The 21,544-nt window shown below is 41.8% G+C and overlaps 2 protein-coding genes across 3 annotated transcripts in view; both read right to left on the bottom strand.

Annotated features, from left to right (window-relative positions):
* Positions 1-21,544, bottom strand: part of rtel1 (regulator of telomere elongation helicase 1) — an 86,529-nt gene that overhangs the window by 34,309 nt on the left and 30,676 nt on the right. Inside the window, exons 21-24 of the mRNA XM_079673766.1 lie at positions 13,819-13,914; positions 12,714-12,927; positions 11,829-11,963; positions 10,908-11,021 (exon numbers count right to left, since the gene is read on the bottom strand). Of these exons, the coding sequence (XP_079529892.1) occupies positions 10,908-11,021; positions 11,829-11,963; positions 12,714-12,927; positions 13,819-13,914 (559 nt within the window). The remainder of the gene's footprint in view (positions 1-10,907; positions 11,022-11,828; positions 11,964-12,713; positions 12,928-13,818; positions 13,915-21,544) is intronic.
* On the bottom strand, positions 1,389-9,467 carry LOC307034722 (uncharacterized protein). 2 transcript variants are annotated; one of them, XM_079673600.1, is made up of 3 exons: positions 2,486-9,467; positions 2,049-2,189; positions 1,389-1,823 (listed from the first exon to the last, which is right to left on the bottom strand). In XM_079673600.1, the coding sequence occupies exons 1-3, from the start codon at positions 2,567-2,569 to the stop codon at positions 1,680-1,682; spliced, it is 369 nt and encodes a 122-aa protein (XP_079529726.1). In that variant the 5' UTR covers positions 2,570-9,467; the 3' UTR covers positions 1,389-1,679. The 2 variants fall into 2 exon arrangements, with proteins under 2 accessions (XP_079529726.1, XP_079529725.1); XM_079673599.1 differs by having other exon boundaries at positions 2,049-9,467.

A 21,544-nucleotide genomic window follows, 5' to 3' on the forward strand; every position in this document is an offset into this window, starting at 1 on the left:
GCTAATATTCTACCTTGGGACTTTGAGTCTTCAAAATGTCCAACAGGACTCGACATTATAAATGGCCCGCTGGCCCGGAAGCACTATTTATGGCGCGTTTCCACTACACGGCCACGCTCATTAGGAGTGGCTCACTTCGTTAGGACTGGCTCGCTCGTTCGGACTGGCTCACTTATGGCGCGTCTCCATTACAGTTTAGGAACTGGGGTAGTGTCTATAGTAACGCAATGTAGGCGGAGCGATCGGCTTTTTGGCGGGCGGAGCGACGCTGCTTAAAACAGCCGTGACGTCATCTTCAATGCGACACAACACACAACAATGGAGGATGTGGAAGCGATCGTTCGCTTGTTTCTTGCTGTGTGGATTCTTACCACAAGAAAGAGGAAACAGTTGGTTCGAAAGAGGCGGTGTATTTGTTGTTCGGAGGAGGGCAGGGACATACGAGTGGGTCTGATGCGCTACCTGAATACCTAGAATGTATAATGTAATACCTAAATATTCATTGTATTGTACATAAATAAATCTCTTTTTTTTCCACATACATGTGTTTGTCAAGTGATTTAAACAAAAAAAAACCTTATCAGAATTGACTATTTAGTAAATATTTGAATTTCAAGCACCAGTACTTACTGCCCCATAATAATGTTATAAATTAAGCAAATATCAAAGCAAACTATAAATACAAAAGTGTAAAACACAGCAAAACTATATGATTAAAGGCAAGTATAAAACATTGTAAAAATGGATGGAGGCTAAAGTATCCACAGCATAAAATAATATATGATTATCATGGTTTGTCTGAAAGACACAGCCTCAAGGTTCAAGGTTTTTTATTTTGTCATACGAACATAGCTACAGTGTAGTTATGACAATGAAAATATTAGGTCACAGGCTCCTCCAACAGTGCAACACAACACAGATACTTCTCTTTGAAATATATAAGCAATGTGTTGAGTCTAGCACAACAAGGGTATTACAATTGAGCAATTTTTACTACATGTATTATTTATTTATCATGTATTGTTAATACCATTACAAAATATGTAATGTTATGTTTTGAGGAGGACCTCAAGCTAGCAAACTCAATTTCAAACAGTATGCAGAGTTGTCCTGCAAAAGAGTTCAAATGTATTATTTAACCAAGTATTTATTCTCTTATTTGCTTTAACTGCAACAGATGATAAAGGTTTCACTGTGATAAGTATTCTCTTAAATCCATAAACCCCTGTACAGTGCTTTGTGGACGATGATGGTGTTTATGATATTTCTAACTGCAGAGGATTGCCAAGATGATGCCATCTTTCTGTATGATTGCTGTTGGGTGCAATTATTTTTCAACAAGCAAATAAGTCAAATAAGTACTTTATTGATCATCAAGTGTTTTGTTGCAGCATAAAAAGTCATGACATTATAAATTACAACAAAAAAAAAATGTTTGTATTGCTGTATAAAAAGTATGTAAAAAATAAAGATAAAATAAACAATAAAGTACAAATGTAAATAAAACAATATAATACTATATATAGAGGTTATAGTAGGGTTTTATCAATGATGCGGAGGAGCCTGGGCAAGTCGGCTGCTTATTCCCTCTAGCAACTGGCCAAGAGTGCGCAGGAAGGCTAAATTGAATGTCTCTTCTTGTTCGCGTTCCTCCATTCTTATAGCTGCTTCCGACTCCCTCAACTCCCTCGCCTCGGCCCGCTCTTCCTTCCGCTCTGCCCGGTCTTCCTTCCGCTCGGCCAGGTTCTGCACCTGGTGTTCCTGCTGCTGGTCCAGTTGCCGTTCCAGCAGGGCCAGATCCTCTCCCCCTCGTTTCCTCTTGCCTGGGTGACAAGATAATTATAGCAATAAGAATGAAAAACACAGGACATGTACAGGTCACACAAGGATATAAGTATACAATGTATAAACAGAACAACAGTAAGGATGAACTAAAGAAAGTTCTGGCCCTAGATGTTTATAATGATTGTGAATTTCCAGCCTGTTGATAATGAATATAAATATATGAATATGATAGGATGTCATACACAATTGTACTAGCTACTTACTAGGCGTTGGTGTCTGTGCTCTTGTTGGGGTTTGTTGTGGCTGTCCTCGTGTAGGGGTTTGTTGTTCGAACAGTTGTCGAGTTGATGATGTTGATGCAGAGGACGTTGAAGCTGAGGGCTGTTCCTTCTCAATGTTATCATCTAGAAACAGAAACATGACTTGTTAATTCCACAAACTACTGCAGCACAATACTAAAATAGCAACAACAACTATAGAAAAGAAAAACTGAACGTAACAATGGCACATATGGTGTTAGCAAATAATAGCTCTAGCTAATGCTATCTGCCTAGCTAGCTAGCCTTCGGTGCTCCATACAAGCATGGGTTGTTGAACATAAATGTAAGGATAAAATAGACTTCTTTGTTAGAAGTGACCTTTAGAGCAGATAGGGACACAACGCTTTCAAGCAAATAACAGAGTGTTAGCAACAACTTACCATGCAGAGCCTCCAGTAATGCCGTTGCTGAGTCCAGACCTCCCTCCCAACGCTAGCCGGTCTATGGCCGTAAATGGTGTCCATTAGGTCAAACCACTTCCAGTTTTTCCTACTGGCACCACTCGTGTTGCTGTTGTCCTTCACTACGCGTTACTCACTCTTCATCTTTTTCAGTTTTTCCCTACACTGCAAGACAGTCCTCGAGTAACCGCTTCCGCACATCAGTGTAGAGACCTCCTGAAATACTTTCATATTGCGAGTTGTCCCGTCGAGCTCCCGTTGGATCTTGTCATCTGCAATAAAGTGTAGGAACGTCGTAACTTCCTCGGCGGACCACGGTGTGCTTTTCTTTTCCATTTTTGTTGATCCTCTGTTAACAAAAATGCTGTTTATAAAAATGCTGCAAGCTTCGCTATATATATATTTATATATATATTGTGACGATTCTCTCTGACCAATCAGCAGTCGAGAGTGATTTTATGGGGCCAGAAAAACTGTGAATTAGGACCCGCTAGCCGGTACTAGGCCAAGTGGAAACGCAACCAAAAGCGGGCCGCTGAGGTCACAGCCCTCTTAAACGGGGCTCCGCGCTGTAGTGGAAACGCTCCATTAGACACCCCGGGCCAGCATAACGTACTTTCCACTTGCCCGCTCGGGCCACTAAAAATATTGCTTTAAAAAAAAGAATTGTCCTGTGGTATTGGTATTTTGACTTGCAATTTAGTTAAATTGTTTCGTTTATTAACGCTACAACATAGCGTTTTGTGAGTCGGCTGTCGTTGTTGGTTGAAAAGCAAACAGCTTTTCTAATATAATCTACTACATAGCCATTACATTTCTAACTCCTAATGACAGGAAGGCAGAAAGCGCATTATACAAATAATAATACTTATAATAAAAGCAGAAATTTTTTAACAATGACCACAATATCATTATTTCTAATAAACCAAATATGAACAATTGAGGAAAATGAGGAAGAACTGATGATTCAAATGTTGTAGTACAAGTAGTAATGTAGTTAGTGCATACATTACTAATGCCACCGTCCAATGTCACAGACTGGGACTTACTTTAGAGTCAGTTGTATTTACATTCAGTATGACTTGTTATGATTCAATGTGAAAGAGTATACTGCTCAATAAATAATGATCACTTCACCACCTCTCTTGACATCTAGGCGCTTGAGAGTGAGTCAGAGGCAGAATAAAGGGACAGTGGAGAGAGGTTCATTGCTGAGGTGAGTGATGAAAGGGAAATTACAGTTTAGAGTAAATTGTGATGTGGACTCTCATCCCAGAATTTTAAGGAAATCAGTGGGGATATTGAACAGGAAACATTTCAGTCAAGGGGCATCATATGACCAATATAGACAGAAGAGCAACATTTATTTGAACATTTAAGTCAATGATACTATTCCTAGGTGAACTTAACATCCGTATGGAGTCAGATCAGTCTCAATATTAATAAATGCTCACAGAAGGATTCACAAATGTATTTTGCGATTTATATATAAATGACTCTCCACAACAATATCTCTCAATGCACTCACAAATATTTATTGTTGTATATAAATGTCAGTGATGCAAACACAGGTATGGTGAAAAAAGAGAGAACTATTCGAAGCAGAAATATATATCTGACAAAGGCCTGTGCTATAATGCTTAAATTAGCTGGCTATTCTTTATAATATACTCAGATCAATAGGAGACAGAGATGTTAAGTTAGAAATCAAGGGTTTTTATTATTATTTACAGCAGGGGTGGGGAACATTTTTCCTTTAAATTTTTACAACATCCTCAGAGGGCCGTAAAAATGATTGAACTCAACCTCTGCTTAAAAAAACTAAAATCACAGCCAATTCATTTGGCCTTTCTTTCATGCTGTACAAAGAAAAAGCAACCTCTTAATCCAGATATCTTGCCATGACTCGCGCATGCACGCACGTGCACGGTTGTGGCATGACCACCAAAACAGAAAGATATGGACACAAAATGTGTGCAAATGTATTTAGTTTCCTATCCATGTGAACCTGATTTAAGAGGGGGGGGACCTAACCTCCTCTAGGGGGGTCCGGGGGGGCATGCTCCCCCGGGAAGATTTTCTTTTAAATATTGAAGTTAAAAGCATCAATCTGGTGCACTTTGAGAGCAACATTAGGAGATCTATGGATACATCTTTCAACACCCATATGAAACAGAACTGTAAGCAGATTTTTCTTTTTGGATATTTTACAAATCACTTTTAAACTCTATTCTTGTTATTTTTAACAACTTTTTTGTTAGTGTCATATAGTATTTTATACCTGTTTTTCATGTAGTCTCTAATGTCTCATTAATAACTATAATGATCATATTAAGGTGTGCCTTAACCTCACTGAGCTGAGGTTATTTGAGCCTCTCAGGAGAGAGCTCTCTTCCACCTGGTTGTAGAAAAGCTCTTTAAATTCGTTAGCATAGCTAGCTAACCAGATGCTATTAGCAACAGATCGCAACTAAAGACACAGCCACGCAAAAACTGTGGCATGTGTACGGCTCCTTATGGGTACTGAAATAGTTGAAGAGCTGGAGCGGCGTTCCGGTGCTCTCCGTCAGCACTCTAGTCCAGTGTTTTTCAAAGTGGGAGCCCCGACCCCCCGGGGGGCCGCCAGGGGGGTCACTCAAAGTTTGAGGGAAACAGGATTTTTTTTTAATGCTATTAATAACTGCATATCTATCAATCTATGTGTCCTTTGATGCCAATCTTTTCATATTTTTAGTTTTTGAATCACACGACCACCCTTCAAGCCAATCAGAATCGAGCTGCCTCTACTGCGAGTGAAAATCTGCTCAACTTTTGGAGCAAGTGAGAGCTAGTGAATGTTTGTTGTTGTTGAGGAAATATTATTTTGCAAAGCACTGGAAGGTAGGACCACATGAAGAGAGATTTTCCAAGTTTTAGATGAGTACATCATCTCAAACGGACTTGAAAGGTCTCGTTGTGTGGGTGTGTGTTCAGATGGAGCAGTGGGGCTATGACAGGCAAAGAAAGCGGAGTGACAGCTTCGATCAGGCAGAAGGCCCCAAATCTAGTGGCAACGCACTGCATATTCCATCGGGAGGCACTTGTACACATCATTTAAAAAAAAATTGCAACAGGGGGGTCCCCGCCAGAGGATAATGCTATATGGGGGTCCTTGGCATGGCAAAGTTTGGGAACCCCTGCTCTAGTCTACCTCCTTTCACACGAGACATAACCACATGAAGACACGTTACGCTCGTGTTGTGTTCAAGGAACCTCTCCTTGGCCAGGAAAAACAGGCACTCGCTTGTTTAATTATTTTGCGGTCAAGATTTCTTCTTCTTCTTTGAAGTGAGAAGTTGCCGTCGGTCGGACTTTAATTTGTATAGCTCTTACGTTGTTATTGATTGTGTACGAGTTCATGTGTTCGAGCATGCGCAGTCTGCCCTGAAGTTGTGGAGAGAGAGTAAAACGTAATAAACGGAGGCGCTGTTTGTGACGCTCCACAAGTACATAGTTCCTGATTTGTTGTAATTATCTTTGAGGCCCTAACACATCAGACACTAATTGTAGACTCGCAAGGGTGTGCAATATATACCATCAGTTGGAGTCTGCACCTCCAAGGTGTGCAATACATTATTGCGCAATCTATGCCTGCACGTGCAAGTATACAATTAGTGTCTGATGTGTTAGGGCTTCAAAGATAATTACAAAATCACAAAAGCTCAGTTTATAACTCGAACCCTGGCCACAGGGCTCAGTGCTCGGACCTATTTGGTTCACATTATATATGCTTCCGTTAGGCAATATTATAAGGAATTATTCTGTACATTTTCATTGTTATGCGGATGATAGGCCTACTCAACTAAATGTATCAATCAAGCCTGATGAAATTAATCATCTAAATAAAATTCAAGACTGCCTCAAGGACTTAAAAACGTGGATGACCTTGAACTTTTTGATGTTAAACACGACCAAAACTGAAGTTATTGTACTCGGCCCAAAGAATCTACGAAACAAATTATCTAAAGATATACTGACTATGGATGGCATTAATTTGGCCCTCCAGTGAGACTGTAAGGAATATTGGTGTTATATTTGATCAGGATTTATCCTTTAACGCCCACATAAAATCAATTTCAATAACATTGCAAAAATCAGGCATATCTTGCCTCAAAACGATGCAGAGAAACTAGTCCATGCATTTGTTACTTCAAGGTTGGATTATTGTAACTCCTTATTATCAGGGTGTACCAAGAAGTCAGTTAAATTGCTTCAGCTGATTCAAAATGCTGCAGCTTGTGTACTAACCAGAGTTAGGAAAAGGGACCACATTACTCCTGTTCTGGCTGCCTTACACTGGTTCCCTATAGAACACAGGATAGAATTTAAAATCCTTCTTCTCGCCTACAAAGCCCTTAATGGGCAGGCGCCATCTTACCTTAAAGAACTCACTATACCCTACTGTCCTACTAGGGCATTGCGTTCCAAGAATGCAGGGTTGTTGGTTATTCCTAGAGTCTCTAAAAGTACAATGGGAGCCAGAGCCTTTTCTTATCAAGCTCCACATTTGTGGAATCAGCTTCCAGTTTTTGTTCGGGCGGCAGAAAGCCTATCAGTTTTTAAGAGTGCGCTCAAGACCTTCCTTTTTGATAAAGCTTATAGTTAGGGCTGATTAGATTCAGCCCCTAGTTTTGCTGATATAGGCTTAGTTGGTCGGGGGACAACTTTTTTCTTCCTTCTCTCTGTCTATACCTGTGTACTCTCATGTTCCGATTAACCCAGCTTCCCCAAATGTCTTTCTTTTTGGTGTCTATATACGCCGGGATCCGGAGTCATAGATTATCCTGTTGCTGTGGTCCTGTGTCCTGGATCGCGAGTCCTGGATCTTGAGTCGTGGCTGTGGTCCTGGATCATAAGTCCTGGATGGATATCCTCATGGATTCATCTTTCTATTATAGACACATGCATTTCCAAACAGTTGGACTACCTATGTTGCAAATGTATTATCTTTTCAATTTACACACGGCATCTATTGCACGTCTGTCCGTCCTGGGAGAGGGATCCCTCCTCTGTTGCTCTCCCTGAGGTTTCTCCCATTTTTCCCTTTAAACTGTGGGGTTTCTCAGGAAGTTTTTCTTTGTACGATGTGAGGGTCTAAGGACAGAGGGTGTCGTATTGTCATACGGATATTCTGTACAAACTGTGAAGTCCACTGAGACAAATGTAACATTTGTGATATTTGGCTATATAAATAAACATTGATTGATTGATTGATTGGCCACAGGTTTAACATCGCTGGCGAGTGGGGGGAGCAGGTCGAGGAGCTCACTACAGAGTTTCTCCATCGTCTCCACCTGATTGACTTGTCCCCCCTCCCCGTACTCATGAAGTTCCAGGCTGTGAGAGAGGTGGCTTTGGCTAAAATTCAACATCTCTTTGCCAATGTACACATCCCTCTCAAGGTACTGAGAGAAATGACAAACAAAACTGTCCAGCTGGTCAGAAAGTGGGTGGGCCTCAACACACACTCCCACACAGGGCATCATCTTTCTCCCATGTGGAGAGGGGGGGCTGGGAGTCCCCAATGTCGAGTGGACCTACATAGCCACCAGGCTAGCCCAACTGCTCCACATGCTTAACAATGATGATGGCACCGTAAGAGAAATGGCCAGGGCCTCTCTCCTGCTGGGTCTACAAAGAAGGAAGATCTCCCTGGCCAGCGCAGACCAGAACAACTTCCTCGGCTTCAGGAGGAAAAACTCTGGGAAACTGGACTCTCAGACCAAGGGCTTCGGGGTCTGGAGTTCAGCTGAAATCGAAAAGACTCAACACACAGACTGAAGTCCCCGTCTCTGATGAACTGATCACAGACCCCAGTGTGGTTGTGAAGGCCGACATCACAACACCTCAGGAAGAGACTGTGGAACTGCAAAGAGACTCTGCAAGGAGGGTTCTGCTCAGCATGAAGCAGTCTGAGATCAGGCAGCACTGGTGTGGACTCAAATTACAGGGAAAGCTAGCCTGTTTGGGGTTTGCTGACCACTCAGTCTCACACTCAGTGTTTAAGAACGCCGCTGTTGGTGAGGATGTTTTGACATTTACCATCAAAGCAAGACTGCAGGTATTACCCACTAAGTACAATCTGTCCACCTGGTACCCTCACATTCACACTCCATTCTGTTTAAACCATCAGGATTCACAACAACGCCTAGAATCCATTGCACACATAACAAATGGATGTAATGCATACAAACACCTGTACATAGCCCGTCATGACCGTATTGTGGACATTGTGTCTGATGCGGTACAAAACATCTTACCATCTAGCGCAGCAATGTACAAGCACATTAGAGTGTTACCAGAATGGTTAGATTTTACCAATGATGTCTTTGCTAACATCCAAAATACACCTGATGTTGTTTTTGTTGACACCAACCACAGGGAGGTGCTAATATTAGAAGTAGGCTGTGCCTTTGACCTGTACATGGACCAGGCTTTCCAGGACAAGTATATCAAATACCAACCACTGCTCGATGTGATAACCAGCTTTGGGTACAAGTTTAGATAAAGCATACTCATATTCGGAAGTCTTGGCCATGTATATAAATGCACCATGATTGGTCTGAGAATTGCTGGAATGTCAAAGGGAAAAGCCAAACAAATTGCCAAATATTGCTCTGTTTCAGCTATTATTGGCAGCTTAGCCGTGTGGAGAAGGAGGTGCTATGTGTTCCCTTAAGTGTTCTGTGCTGCTTAGCCGTGATATATTTGATTCCCTGTCTATGTAATATAATTTGTGGAACCAAATAAAGTATTCAAGTGTGTGTGTGTGTGTGTGTGTGTGTGTGTGTGTGTGTGTGTGTGTGTGTGTGTGTGTGTGTGTGTGTGTGTGTGTGTGTGTGTGTGTGTGTGTGTGTGTGTGTGTGTGTGTGTGTGTGTGTGTGTGTGTGTGTGTGTGTGTGTGTGTGTGTGTGTGTGTGTGGGAGGGGTCAGGCAAGGACAGAAGGCCCATGGCTGAAGGCTGTTAACTGAATGGAAAGGGGGTCCCGAAACAAAAAATGGTAGGAGTAGTTGTAGAGTGTTTGCCCAAGTATTAGACAAAAACAACAAAGGGTAGGAGCAGCTGGGGGGCATTCAGCCCTTATTAGAAAACACTGAAGTCAGTAGAAAAGTTGTCAAAAGATTGGTATTAGAGTTTGAAGATGGAACAGCAGGGGTTAGGACTGTTTCACTATAAAAGGAGAAAGCACATTCACATCTTCGGTCAGGTCGTCCAGACACTAGCTGTTTTTTTAAATAATTATTTTAAGAATAAAACTCTATGCATAAAAATCTGAATGTCTGCAGTGCATTTAGTGAACCTGATGAGACTAATGCTACAGAACAGCTGAAGATTCAAAATGTTCTTCAAGAGGTCCGTGGTCAGATTGTAGCCTGATCGTGGACCTTTTCTTTGACACAACACTGTACAGACCTGTTGAAGCTGCAGGATGAACAGTGTTATCCTTCAGTGCTATTGTTCAGTTTTTCATCAATAACCGTCTATAGATATTTATATCATTTACATTAAAACTTCAATACAGTCACCATTTAAAGCCACATGTTTGTGTGTCCTATAGCTTAGTATTAGCACTGACAGTAATGATTAAATACAGCTGGACAGTTAGCATCCCCCCGGAGGGCCACAATGTGTCTAACTATAGGACAGAAGCTGCACCATCTTCTCTGTCAGTCAAGAAGAACTTGTAAATACAATCAGTAAAACATGCAACATAGAGGCTTACTATACTGGAAATGCTAATAAAAAATAATGCAACATAACATACATATTAAATAGCAAGAAGATTTATTTTCAGTGTTGACAGAGCTGATTGCTCACTAACCATGATTTCAATAAACCAAATGTGTTTTGTTATAAATGTTTACCTGGGATTGAGTTCCATTGTTGTGCAGCTTTAACAGAAAATGCAGACTGACTTAAATAACTTTTCCGGAATGGAATAATGCATCTCCTCTCGCTGCACCTCTTGTCAACCTATCTGCAGTCTGAGTGGAGGCGAAGTCAGTGTATAGACTTGTACAGAAGGTAAGCACATTTGCATGTTTAATAATGTTTTCCCAGCTAAACAAGTTGTATTTTTTAGCTATTGAAAATAAAATATTCTCCCAGAGCATGGAGTGAATCTCTTTTCCCTTGTTTAAATGGAGCACATCAGCCAGTGTTACCATGGAGCTGATTCCTCTCTTCCACAAACACCACAAATATTTACTCTACATAAACTCATGATAACTCATGCTCCGTTTGTCTTTTGAGAAATGACTATAACATGTGAACATGAAGAACTTAATAACGTGGTGTTAAATTCACTGCACACCCCCAGTCGCCTAGTGAACTCTACAGGTAGAGGGTGTGATGTCATACCAATGTGAGGTCTCTGGCTCAGGTGGAGTCCTCCCTTGTTGAGCTGCTCTGTGTTCAGCTGACTGCAGGTGGAGGGGGGTGGGGTCACACCCATGGCAGGCCGTCTGACTGCAGCTGTGAGAACACACAAACACAGATACAGATCAGCCCTCCTTTCCTACTGCCAGTGTACTCTTCTGTCATGAAAAGACCAAAAGGAATATGTCTGCAATATTAGACAAACTCTTGTTGTTCTTTAAATCTGTGATTGTGAGTGTTCTACAGCACTGTAATACTAGCTGGTACAAGTGTTTGTCTCTCGCTTTAAAGTCCAAACTACTCCACCGGTTAATCTGCTCAAAGATTGTAGGTCAACCCTGTGAGAGATTTTAATAACCAGCCGACCATAATAACATATTAACATCATCTCTGACCCAACCATGTCCTGCACAGTGAGTATGAATTGTTACCATCACATCTGAGTCCCACATTTGAATAAGGTCAGACTGAAGCTCTCCTTTGTGCACCAGTCATCCTAAAATCAATCACAGAGGTAATCCCAGATCTAATGTACGTCAGAGGGTCTTGAACATGTTCTCTTCAGTGATCGTGATGTTTGGTTAAATGTCTGTTTCTGTGTATCTTGTCTTAGTATGGGTCCTTGTTGATGTTGCCAATGGATACAAGGAAAATGTCCGACTCGATCTGACAATAAAGTATTATGGTATCGCTCTGTCTACAGGAATCATTCATAATTTAGCCATCTATATATGAATTATTGCAGAAACGTTTTTGATTTAATTTACATTTGAAAGCAAAAATACCCAAAACATTTTAAAATTTTGTTGACTAACACATGAATCAAAAAAAGACATTTCATGTTCATGAAATGTGAGAATATGTCAAACACATTCAGTAAATATGCAGCGTGCAGTGTTGTACCGCTGTTCAGCAGGGCCTTCTTCTCCTCCACAGACAGAGAGTGGCTGGGCTCGTAGCCGCAGCCCCGCCCCGTCAGGCCCCTGCACCGCTCGTCAAACCTTTGCTTGTGATGGGGCCGGATGAACTGGTACAGGCCTGAGAGACACACATCAACATGGTAGACACTCCAAACATATTCATATTATTCTGTGCAATAGGGAATGGGAATGTGTTAACTGCCATCTTTGGAGGATACTAGCAACCACAATCTTTCCACTTAACCTGGACAGCGGAGAAGCCGTAACTTTTTCACTTTAAAACCTTTTAAACATTCGGTAGGCACTCTTATATAGCTGGCACTGCCATGCCTTTCACCAAAAAACAAACGTAAAATGACAATGGGATTTCATTTTATTCTTTTAAACTAACAGGGAGACGAGGAAGACGTAACAAACAACAGCAAGAGGCGCTGAATGTGTTTACTACAGGAACATAAAGCACTACACTGGGAACACTGCTAACTTCAAACACCAGAGAGGACCGACATCAGTAACCCTTATCAGGTAGATGTCAATAATTAATTTCTCTTTTTGAATAACACTCCTCTGTTCCTGCATACAGCTTCTCTGTGTAAGGGCATTTATATTTCACACATTCTTTATTCATTTCGAATGGAAACCGCTGATATATTTGACACTGCTGCTGTATTATTGACGCTATCCTCCTCAGATGGCCGCGACGCCCCAGAATGCACCACGGTTCCCATTCCCTATAATAGATCTTGATGTTTTTGTGTCACTTGATGACATAATTAAGGGTTAGTTTGTTTATCCAATTCGAGGCTTTACTCTTGAATAAGATTAACATTAGTCTGAAATGCAGTGCATGCAGTATCAGAAGTGTTACCGCGGAGCAGGCTGTAGGTGTTGGCGTCCTCCGTCAGCACTACCGTGTCCGTCAGCAGCACGTCCAGGTCGTCAGTCTTCTTGTAGGTCTGCAGAGTCTGAACGATCTGCTCAAAGTTGCACTGGCTCAGAGACTTCTTCATCTCTGCCAGGAAACCCTTCACCCTGCTGGAGGTCCCCTCCCCAGAGACCGCCTCCGACACCTGCGACTTCTTCTACAAGAGGGAGAAAAACTCACTGTTCACACCTGCAATGTTCACACCTGCAATGTTCACACCTGCAATGTTCACTGAAAATCCTTTTTAATATAGTAATACAAATCGAGTCTTCATTTGAAAGGCGGCTCACCTTTTTTGTCCTTGGGGCAACCTGCCCTGTTGGTTGAGGATAAACGTGTAACGTGACCCCCACACAGACACACTCTCATTCCCATTAACGCTAACATAATGGCACAGATAAGTGTTCTACTTTTTGAAAGAAAAGGCACAGAGACGCCCCGTAGTGGCTGTCAGGGATGCTGTTGGCTGGAGTTTGATGCATGTCTATTTCCCATTTAGGTCAGATTGTCATGGAAGTGTAATGGTCCCCCTCTGGTTTATTAAGTATGCTCTGTCAGTGTTGAAGTAATATTAACACTTTTATTGTACATATACATACAATACATTTTTAAAATTCAGTTTATAACCCCTAGTCTACAAAAGGTGCACCGCAGCTACTGTAGTTGTGCTTTTCTCAGACTGTCCTGCTTTTTGAATTAGCACTACATGTCATGGGTGATAAAAAGTCAAAATAAATAATAACATATGATATACATATATATACAATGTTTCAGTGGTGAAGCAAAAAAATGCCCTTTAACTACTCTTGTCTACAACAGTGATATTAACATGTAGACTGTTAGTTTTACAAAGTGCAACTGTCTGTACCAGTGACTTCACCATGCTGTATGTGTGTTACTGCATCCCAAAGGACATGGCTGTGTACTGGGTGTGGATCTCTGAGTGCACAGCAACACTGTGGCCCTACACATCCAACAGAGATCATGATGAGTGGTGTGAAGCATAGAGAAAGGAGCACCTGAGCGATGCCTTTGAAATGTACTTCACCTGTTGCTGGACCAGTTTGATTTTACGTTTTCCTCCCCGCATTTCATCGTCCATCCTCTTGTCACACTGCAGAGACAGTGTGGACAAATGGCTTGCCTTAAAAGGAAAAAAAGATAATTTCAACAAATGAGTATATTCCTCATGGAAAAATGTTTCATTGCAGATCACAACCTCACTAAAAACCATGCTGACCCATTTCACACACGTGCTATTTTAGACAGTAGAATGGTATTGTCCAGTGTTGGGGTAGTTATCAAAAAAAGTAATGCATTACACATTACTAGTTACTTCTTTAAAAAAAAAGTACTTTACCTTACTTTACTAAATTACTAAATTACTCACTTCTGAAGTAATTAGTTACACTACTAGTAACTAATGCGGTCAAAATTATCGCGTTAACGGCGGTAATTAATTTTTGGAATTAATTGCGTTAAAATATTTTACGCATTTAACGCATGTGCAGAATGGCCCGCCCCATACATCCCACCAGTGGCAGCGCTGTGGTAGGCTACAGCCTTACCAAGAAATGGCTTAGCCCCACCATGAAAAATGATGTTAAAGTAAGCTAAATAAAGTCCGCCAACTCGCGCCGAGTAAATTGCACAGACAGCAGTTAGTAAGATTGATTTCAGTAGTCACTTGTCTCGAAATACCGAAGACTAGAAACGGTTTTGAAAACTTTTGTCACGTAGTGATCGTCTTCTCAATAGAACCTCTTTGATAATGTCTTCTGGCCAATCAGAATCAAGATAACGGCGTGGTGTTGTTGCAGGAAGTTCTGATGGAGAATACTTTTGCTGTAGTAGTCTATATACATAAAGAAATGGCATATTTTGGACATAGTTCGAATGGTGATTAATCATGATTACCGTAATTTTCGGACTATAAGCCGCGCCTTTTTCCCCATTTTTCGACGCTGCGGCTTATATAACGGTGCGGCTAATCTATGGATTTTTACAGCTAACGGCCACCACCTTTAACTCTATGGGCTCTATGGCCGGTCCGCGGACCCCCACCTTTAAGCGGCGGGTTCCAGCAGGAAAAGCTGGAGGCCGGAAAAGAGTGAGACAGGTAGCGCGCAAAAGTAAAAGTGGAACCGAGAGTGGTATGCCGCTGCTGCGGCTTATATTCAGGTGCGCCTTATAGTGCGAAAATTACGGTACTTCATCTACTACAAGTAGTTTCTTTGAATGTAATAATTATGTTGTTTGTTGTTTGTGGAATCCTTTATTGAAAAATGAATCTGAATCTTTCGATCTGTTACGATTATAAACTGAAGCAAGATCAAAATTACTCCCATTAACTGAGTTTTAAACATCAGCATATCCGGTGATAGTCCGGTAATTACCTGCTAACGGAAACTCTGCTACACAATTCTTATTATTATTATTGAAATATGACAGGTAAGTTTCAAATTTGTCCGGTAGAATAAATTATTTCCGGAGATTCGACTGGCGAGAAAAAATCCTAGCAGAAACCCTGGAGTGGAGGTGTCCTCAGAGTGGAGGTGTCCTGAGACTAGCGCCTGCAGGCAGGCTCCCATGGAATCTGCGGCCTTGACTTTTGCTACACTTCTTGCGATGAATGTGTCGCTAAAGTAATTTTCACCTGTAGATGTGGGGGGAGGAAGGGGCGGAGCTATCAGAACGCGCAAGCTCGGGTCAGTCACACAGCCATGTCAGGTCGAACCGGATGACTGCGGGGCCCCGCATGTTGCCCCTTTCACACCAACGCGCTTCCAGGGCCGGTTGGGAGCTTCAGCCTGATAAGCACCGGGTTTTCCTGTTCCTGTCCGCAGCGGAGACGGCTCTTTTCCCCGAAAACCGGTTCTTACCAAGCTCGAAAAAATTTGAGATTAACCTGAGCTAACAGTTCATGGAGAGTAGTCAGGGCTCGACAGTAACGGTTGCCAGGTTGCCGTTGGCAACCATTCAGACAAATGTCAACCACTTCTTGGCCTTTGGTTGCCATCAGTGGCAACCAGTTTTTAACATCAAGAAATAAGGACAGCAAACAGCTAAATGTGCACTCCAAAATAGATAAATGTTAATTATTTGTTGTATTAAGAGTGATATTTAATTATTGTTGTGACCAGTCGAAACGTGCATTGGTGTGATTACGGAGCCAGAAAGCGATGCACGTTTACTCGCGTGCGCGGTGCGCCGTGGGTGTTTTACAAAAAATGGCAAAGCAATTTAACCTGTTAAACCCCAAGCCATTTTTTCAGGTCTCAGGCTCGAAAATGACATTCCCAGAACAAATGACCATATCTTCCCTTCTAAAAGGGTTAAATTAATCATCTTTTTTCTCAAAGTAATGGTAAACCCGTGAGTTGGATGTAGAAGTGTCAGAATCAATATAGATGTTTTTATTTTAAAGTAAATTCAGATTGAACACAGTAAAAAAAATGTAAATTATTGTGTCCGTCCAAAAAAAAAAAGATTACTTATAGTGAAAACCACCCTTGAATGATGGGATGGTAGACTAAAAGCTTTAGGAATCCAAACTACAACATATAATAAGTACCCTGTATCAAGATTGATGCAAAACAAGTGAAATTTGACTTCTTTAGAGAGATTTTGCAAAAAAAAAACACTTCTGGGGTCATTTGGGTGGATTTGACCTATCTCTGGCCCCCCTTGTTCGATTTTGCTGATTGACATCTCTTTCTAACCGTCAGAGCCAATGGAATCGAGGAGAACTCCCACATACTCCTTATTTGGTAATGTGTGTGTGTGAGACTGCCGCATAGCCAAGACCGGAAGCTGCGATAACTCTGGTGGCTACCATTAGCAGCTAACTTTTACCCTCCGATTTTTACATAAAAATTGAATTATGGATTATAAATTTAAAAAAGTATTACCCAGAAACATTATCAACCTATGGATTAACCGATTCAGCCGCGTTTTTTCTCTTTTTAATGCCATTGAACAAGTCTTTTGATCAGATTGACAGCTACGGTGAGAGGATCTCCTGTAAAAGCTACGTAAAGGTTGGTGTTGTAATGTCTGAGTTTGCTTCCCCTGTAGCGAGTTCGGATCACTCAGTGATGATACTATATACCTAAATAATCTGTGGAGACTCAGCTTTAATCGGATATCTTGTCTGTGCAGCTACGATAAGTAATAAGGGTATCTTTTATCTTGAGTTTTGTGCCAAAGTGGGTTAGCATTTTTCGCTCAGGGGTCATTTAGATGCTTCTTATGAGACTTGTTTTTTGTTTTGGTAAAAATGGTTTGCATCGTCAATTAGCTGAGATTATTCCCGTTAATCTGGTATAACATACGGTGGCCCTGAAGTGCAAGACACCACAGCATTTCACAAATCGCCACAGCATTTCACAAAACGCCACAGCATTTCACAAAACACAACAGCATTTCACAAAACACAACAGCATTTCACAAAACACAACAGCATTTCACAAAACACAACAGCATTTCACAAAACGCCGCAGCATTTCACAAAACGCCGCAGCATTTCACAAAACACCACAGCATTTCACAAAACACCACAGTATTTCACATTGGACTTAAAGGGTATTCCTTAGGGAGAACACTTCTTGTTTGTGATTGGACAGAGCCAGCCAGAGAAGCACTGCTGTGATTGGTTGTTTTTGCTGCCAGTCAAGAAATGACGCTTGGCCCAACACATCAGCTGTTAGCACACACTCAGAGCTCACAGCTCCTTATATCTGTTCAGAAACTGGACAAAACTTAAACATATACAAACCACAGACTGTCTATGTCATGGCGAATACAGTCGCTGCTTTATTTATGTCTGTATGACGTTGTTGTGAGTGTGGACGGAGCAGCTACAGGTTAGTTTAGCCTGATGGATCCAATCCCGATAGGATTTACATGGAGATACGCCCCGCCCCCTCTCCAGCGTCTTGTTTGAATGACAGGAGTAAACACAGAATTAATGCTTTATTAATTCATGGTTTTTAAGGGGCTTATCTCCATGTAAATACTATGGTAGACTACCCAATATTCGCATCGCTCTAATCGCTCAAGTTTCACCGCGGCTGTCAGCTGTGTTTGCTCCTGTCATTCAAACAAGACGCGCTGGAGAGGGGGCGGGGCGTATCTCCATGTAAATCCTATGGAGATACCAACTACAACCAAATGAACATATTTGATGTAATTGTAATACACGTTTCAAAGTGATGCCGAAGTAACTACATACTGATAACGGTTAGTAAAAACCATGAATTAAGGCTTTGACAAGTCTGCAGACAAGACGGCAGGTGAAAAGCTTTTAAAATGCGTGTTTTCTGAATGGAATCGGATCCATTAGGCTAAACTAACCTGTAGCTGCTCCGTACACACTCACAACAACGTCATACAGACATAAATAAAGCAGCGACTGTATTCGCCATGACATAGACAGTCTGTGGTTTGTACATGTTTAACTTGTGTCCAGTTTCTGAACAGATATGAGGAGCTGTGAGCTCTGAGTTTGTGCTAACGGCTAATGTGTTGGGACCATGGTTGGGACATATTGCGCTGTCGGGCGTTGACCAATCACGAAGCGTCATTTCTTGACTGGCAGCAAAAACAACCAATCACAGCAGTGCTTCTCCGGCTGGCTCTGTCCAATCACAAACAAGAAGTGTTCTCCCTAAAGCAGTAGTCGCCAACCAGTCGATCACGATCGACCGTTCGATCGCGAGTGTGGTGCGGGTAGATCGCGGACCGTTAAAAAAAAAAGTAACAAAAGAAAGAAAAATAAAATTAACATAATAATGTTCGAAAAATACGTTTTTAGATGTAAACATATCATCCACCACCCCGTTAGCAGGTGCCACTTGATTGACGTATATTTGAGACACCTCAATAATATAATACATTAACCGTGCTTTACGAGAACCTCATCATGACAACCGGCAGGACTGTAATTTCCCGTGTTCAGTGAACGCAACAGAGGCAAGACACCAGATCAATCAGAGAGTTGCATGGAAATACACGTGTGCTTGTGTCCTTCAAGCTCGGCTCTGTGTGTGTGTGGCAATAGCGCATTTAGTGTGGGAGAGAGAGAGGGAGAGAGAGAGGGGGAGAGAGAGGGAGAGAGAGAGGGAGAGAGAGGGACCGGTGCTAGCGGGGACCTTGATGTTAGTATCTGGTTAGCTAACTGCACTAACGGACATAAGGAGCTGTTTCCACAACAAGCTGGAGGTGAGTCCTCTCCTGTCAGACTGAGGGGCTCAGGTGAGCTAAAGGACTCTGAGTGTTTAGAACAGTTTTGTCACAAAGATTATTTCCGCGGCACACCTTCATATGATCATTATAGTTATACAAACAATAAGAGAATAAATGAAAAACATGTATGAAATAGCCTACTATATGGCAGTAAAACAAGAATAGAGTTTAAAAGGAGAGTGATTTGTAAAATATCCATAAAGAAAAAGAAAATCTGTTTACAGTTCTGTTTCATATGGGTGCTGAGAGAGGTATCCATAGATCTCTTCATGTTGCTCTCAAAGTGCACCAGATTGATGCTTTCAACTTCAATATTTAAAAAAAAATGAGCTGATTATGGAGCCTTCATTTTAACAGTAATTCAGATGCAATTAGCCTATATAAAAGGCCTCAAATTGGAAGCATTGTCTGGGCCGTCTTTTTCACTCAATTCTGCAATAGGTAGATCTCGCCTTTCACCTAGGCCAGGGGTCGGCAACCCGCGGCAAGCCCTGTGCTCTAGCTCCCTTGAGTTTAGACAAAAATAAGAAGGAAATAAAATAAAAGTATTTGTAGGACTATTTATATTTTGTTGCATGGTTGATAATGTTTCGTATCTTGTATTTTGAGGTGATACTGTGACACATAAATAAAAAACAAAACGGTTTTAATTAGGTCAACTAAAATATGCGTCACATCCTGCTACGGTCCCGCGCGAGCGCCTTTTCTTGGAGGCGAATAACCTGACCCCCGGCTCGATGAGCGAACTATGGATAAATCAAAGAAAAGTACCGGAGGAACACAGGATTTAACTCTGTGCGGACAGAGTTATATGCTTTCACAGCAAACGATGCTGGTTTACCGGTATGTTTGATATGTGGAGAGAAGTTGTCAACGGTGCTGCAGCCTTTAGGTGTCGAGGAACAACACGGGAGAGGAAGACAGCTGACGATCTTCAGTCATAATTCAATGGGGTATGTCATTTATTTCAGAAAACAGTTTTTGTTATATTCCATGGAATGCTCTTAACATCCCGATAGCAATGAATATATTAAATGCTTTGACAATAAATACATAAACAAATGAATCTGTGGAAGCCGTAGCGCTGTAAAAAGCACGACCAATCATTTTAGCCAGCCGGGCTAAAATGATTGGATGGCCTACCTGCCTGTCAGCCTTCCATCTGTGCACAAACTTATCTCGTGCCCTCATTGGTCATGTGCGCGTTCGTGTGTGTTGGAGGAGGGACTCTGTGAGAAAGTCTGAAGGAAGAGGCATATTTGTTCCGGTTGTGTATTTTCAAATTCTAGCGCACTCGAGCTGGTTTCTCCATTCTTACCTACCCTACCCATGGGCGCGGGAAGGGGGGTGCTGAGGGCGCTGCAGCACCCCCTAGCGGCAGGCAGGGGGTGCGGAGCTCCCCTGTCTGAATTATTATTTGACGGTTATTGCTGCTCCCGCTGTGCATAATCTGTGTAATATGTAGCCAATAAATTCCACATTGTTGGTAAAATAATATTTTGGCCTGCCCCGAATGTTTTTTCTGTAGCCCCGGACAATTCTACCTCAATAATATAATACATTAACCGTGCTTTACGTGAACCTCATCAAGACACTAGAAAGGATGGCAGGACTGTAATTTCCCGTATTCAGTGAATGCAACAGAGGCAAGACACCAGACCAATCAGAGAGTTGCATGGAAATAAAAGTGTGCTTGTGTCATTCAAGCTTGCGGCTCTGTGTGTGCGGAAATAGCGCATTTAGTGTGTGTGAGAGAGGGGGAGAGAGAGAGGGACCGGTGCCAGCAGCAGGGACCGTGTTGTTAGCATCTGGTTAGCTAGCTGCACTAACGGACATCCGGAGCTGTTTGTTCCACAACAAGCTGGAGGAGAGCTCTCTTCTCAGACTGAGAGGCTCAGGTGAGCTAAAGGACTCTCTGAGTGTTTAGATAGTTAACTTTAGTCTAAGTTATCTCAGTGGGTCTCAAACGGTTTGGTCAAAAATGATTCAAAAGATTATTTCCGCGGCACACCTTCATATGATCATTATAGTTATAAAAAAAATAAGAGAATAAAGGAAAAACAGTTATGAAATACTATATGGCAGTAAAACAAGAATACAGTTTGAAAGGGGAGTGATTTGTAAAATATCCATAAAGAAAAAGAACATCTGATTACAGTTGTGTTTCATCTTGTTGTTGAGAGATGTATCCATAGATCTTTTAATGTTGCTCTCAAAGTGCCCCAGATTGATGCTTTTAACTTCAATATTAAAAAAAAATCTTCCCGGGGGAGCATCCCCCCGGACCCCCCTAGAGGAGGTGAGGTCCGCTCCCCACTCGTAAAAAATAGCACTTTACCCCTGCTGCCTATATGCCGTGAGCTGATTATCGAGCCTTCATTGTAACAGTCGCGGGTGTACTGTGTGTTTGCGTGTGGGGAGTTTTTTTGTGCGTGCTCTATAGTGCCCGTAATAGTGTTCACTGGAGTCCAGCACATCAGCACACCCACTCAAAATACCTTCCCGCGCCTCTGACCCTACCTTTAACT

The sequence above is a fragment of the Notothenia rossii genome (genome assembly GCF_949606895.1).
Source record: "Notothenia rossii genome assembly, chromosome: 4".
Taxonomy (NCBI): domain Eukaryota; kingdom Metazoa; phylum Chordata; class Actinopteri; order Perciformes; family Nototheniidae; genus Notothenia; species Notothenia rossii.

What these genes read in the sequence shown, in the direction of transcription:
- LOC307034722 (XM_079673599.1), bottom strand. Translation starts at nt 2,205, where the DNA reads ATGTTTCTGTTTCTAGATGATAACATTGAGAAGGAACAGCCCTCAGCT. An exon ending in AGCACAGACACCAACGCCTA is followed by an intron (nt 1,824 to 2,048) that starts GTAAGTAGCTAG and finishes CTTGTCACCCAG; the next exon opens with GCAAGAGGAAACGAGGGGGA.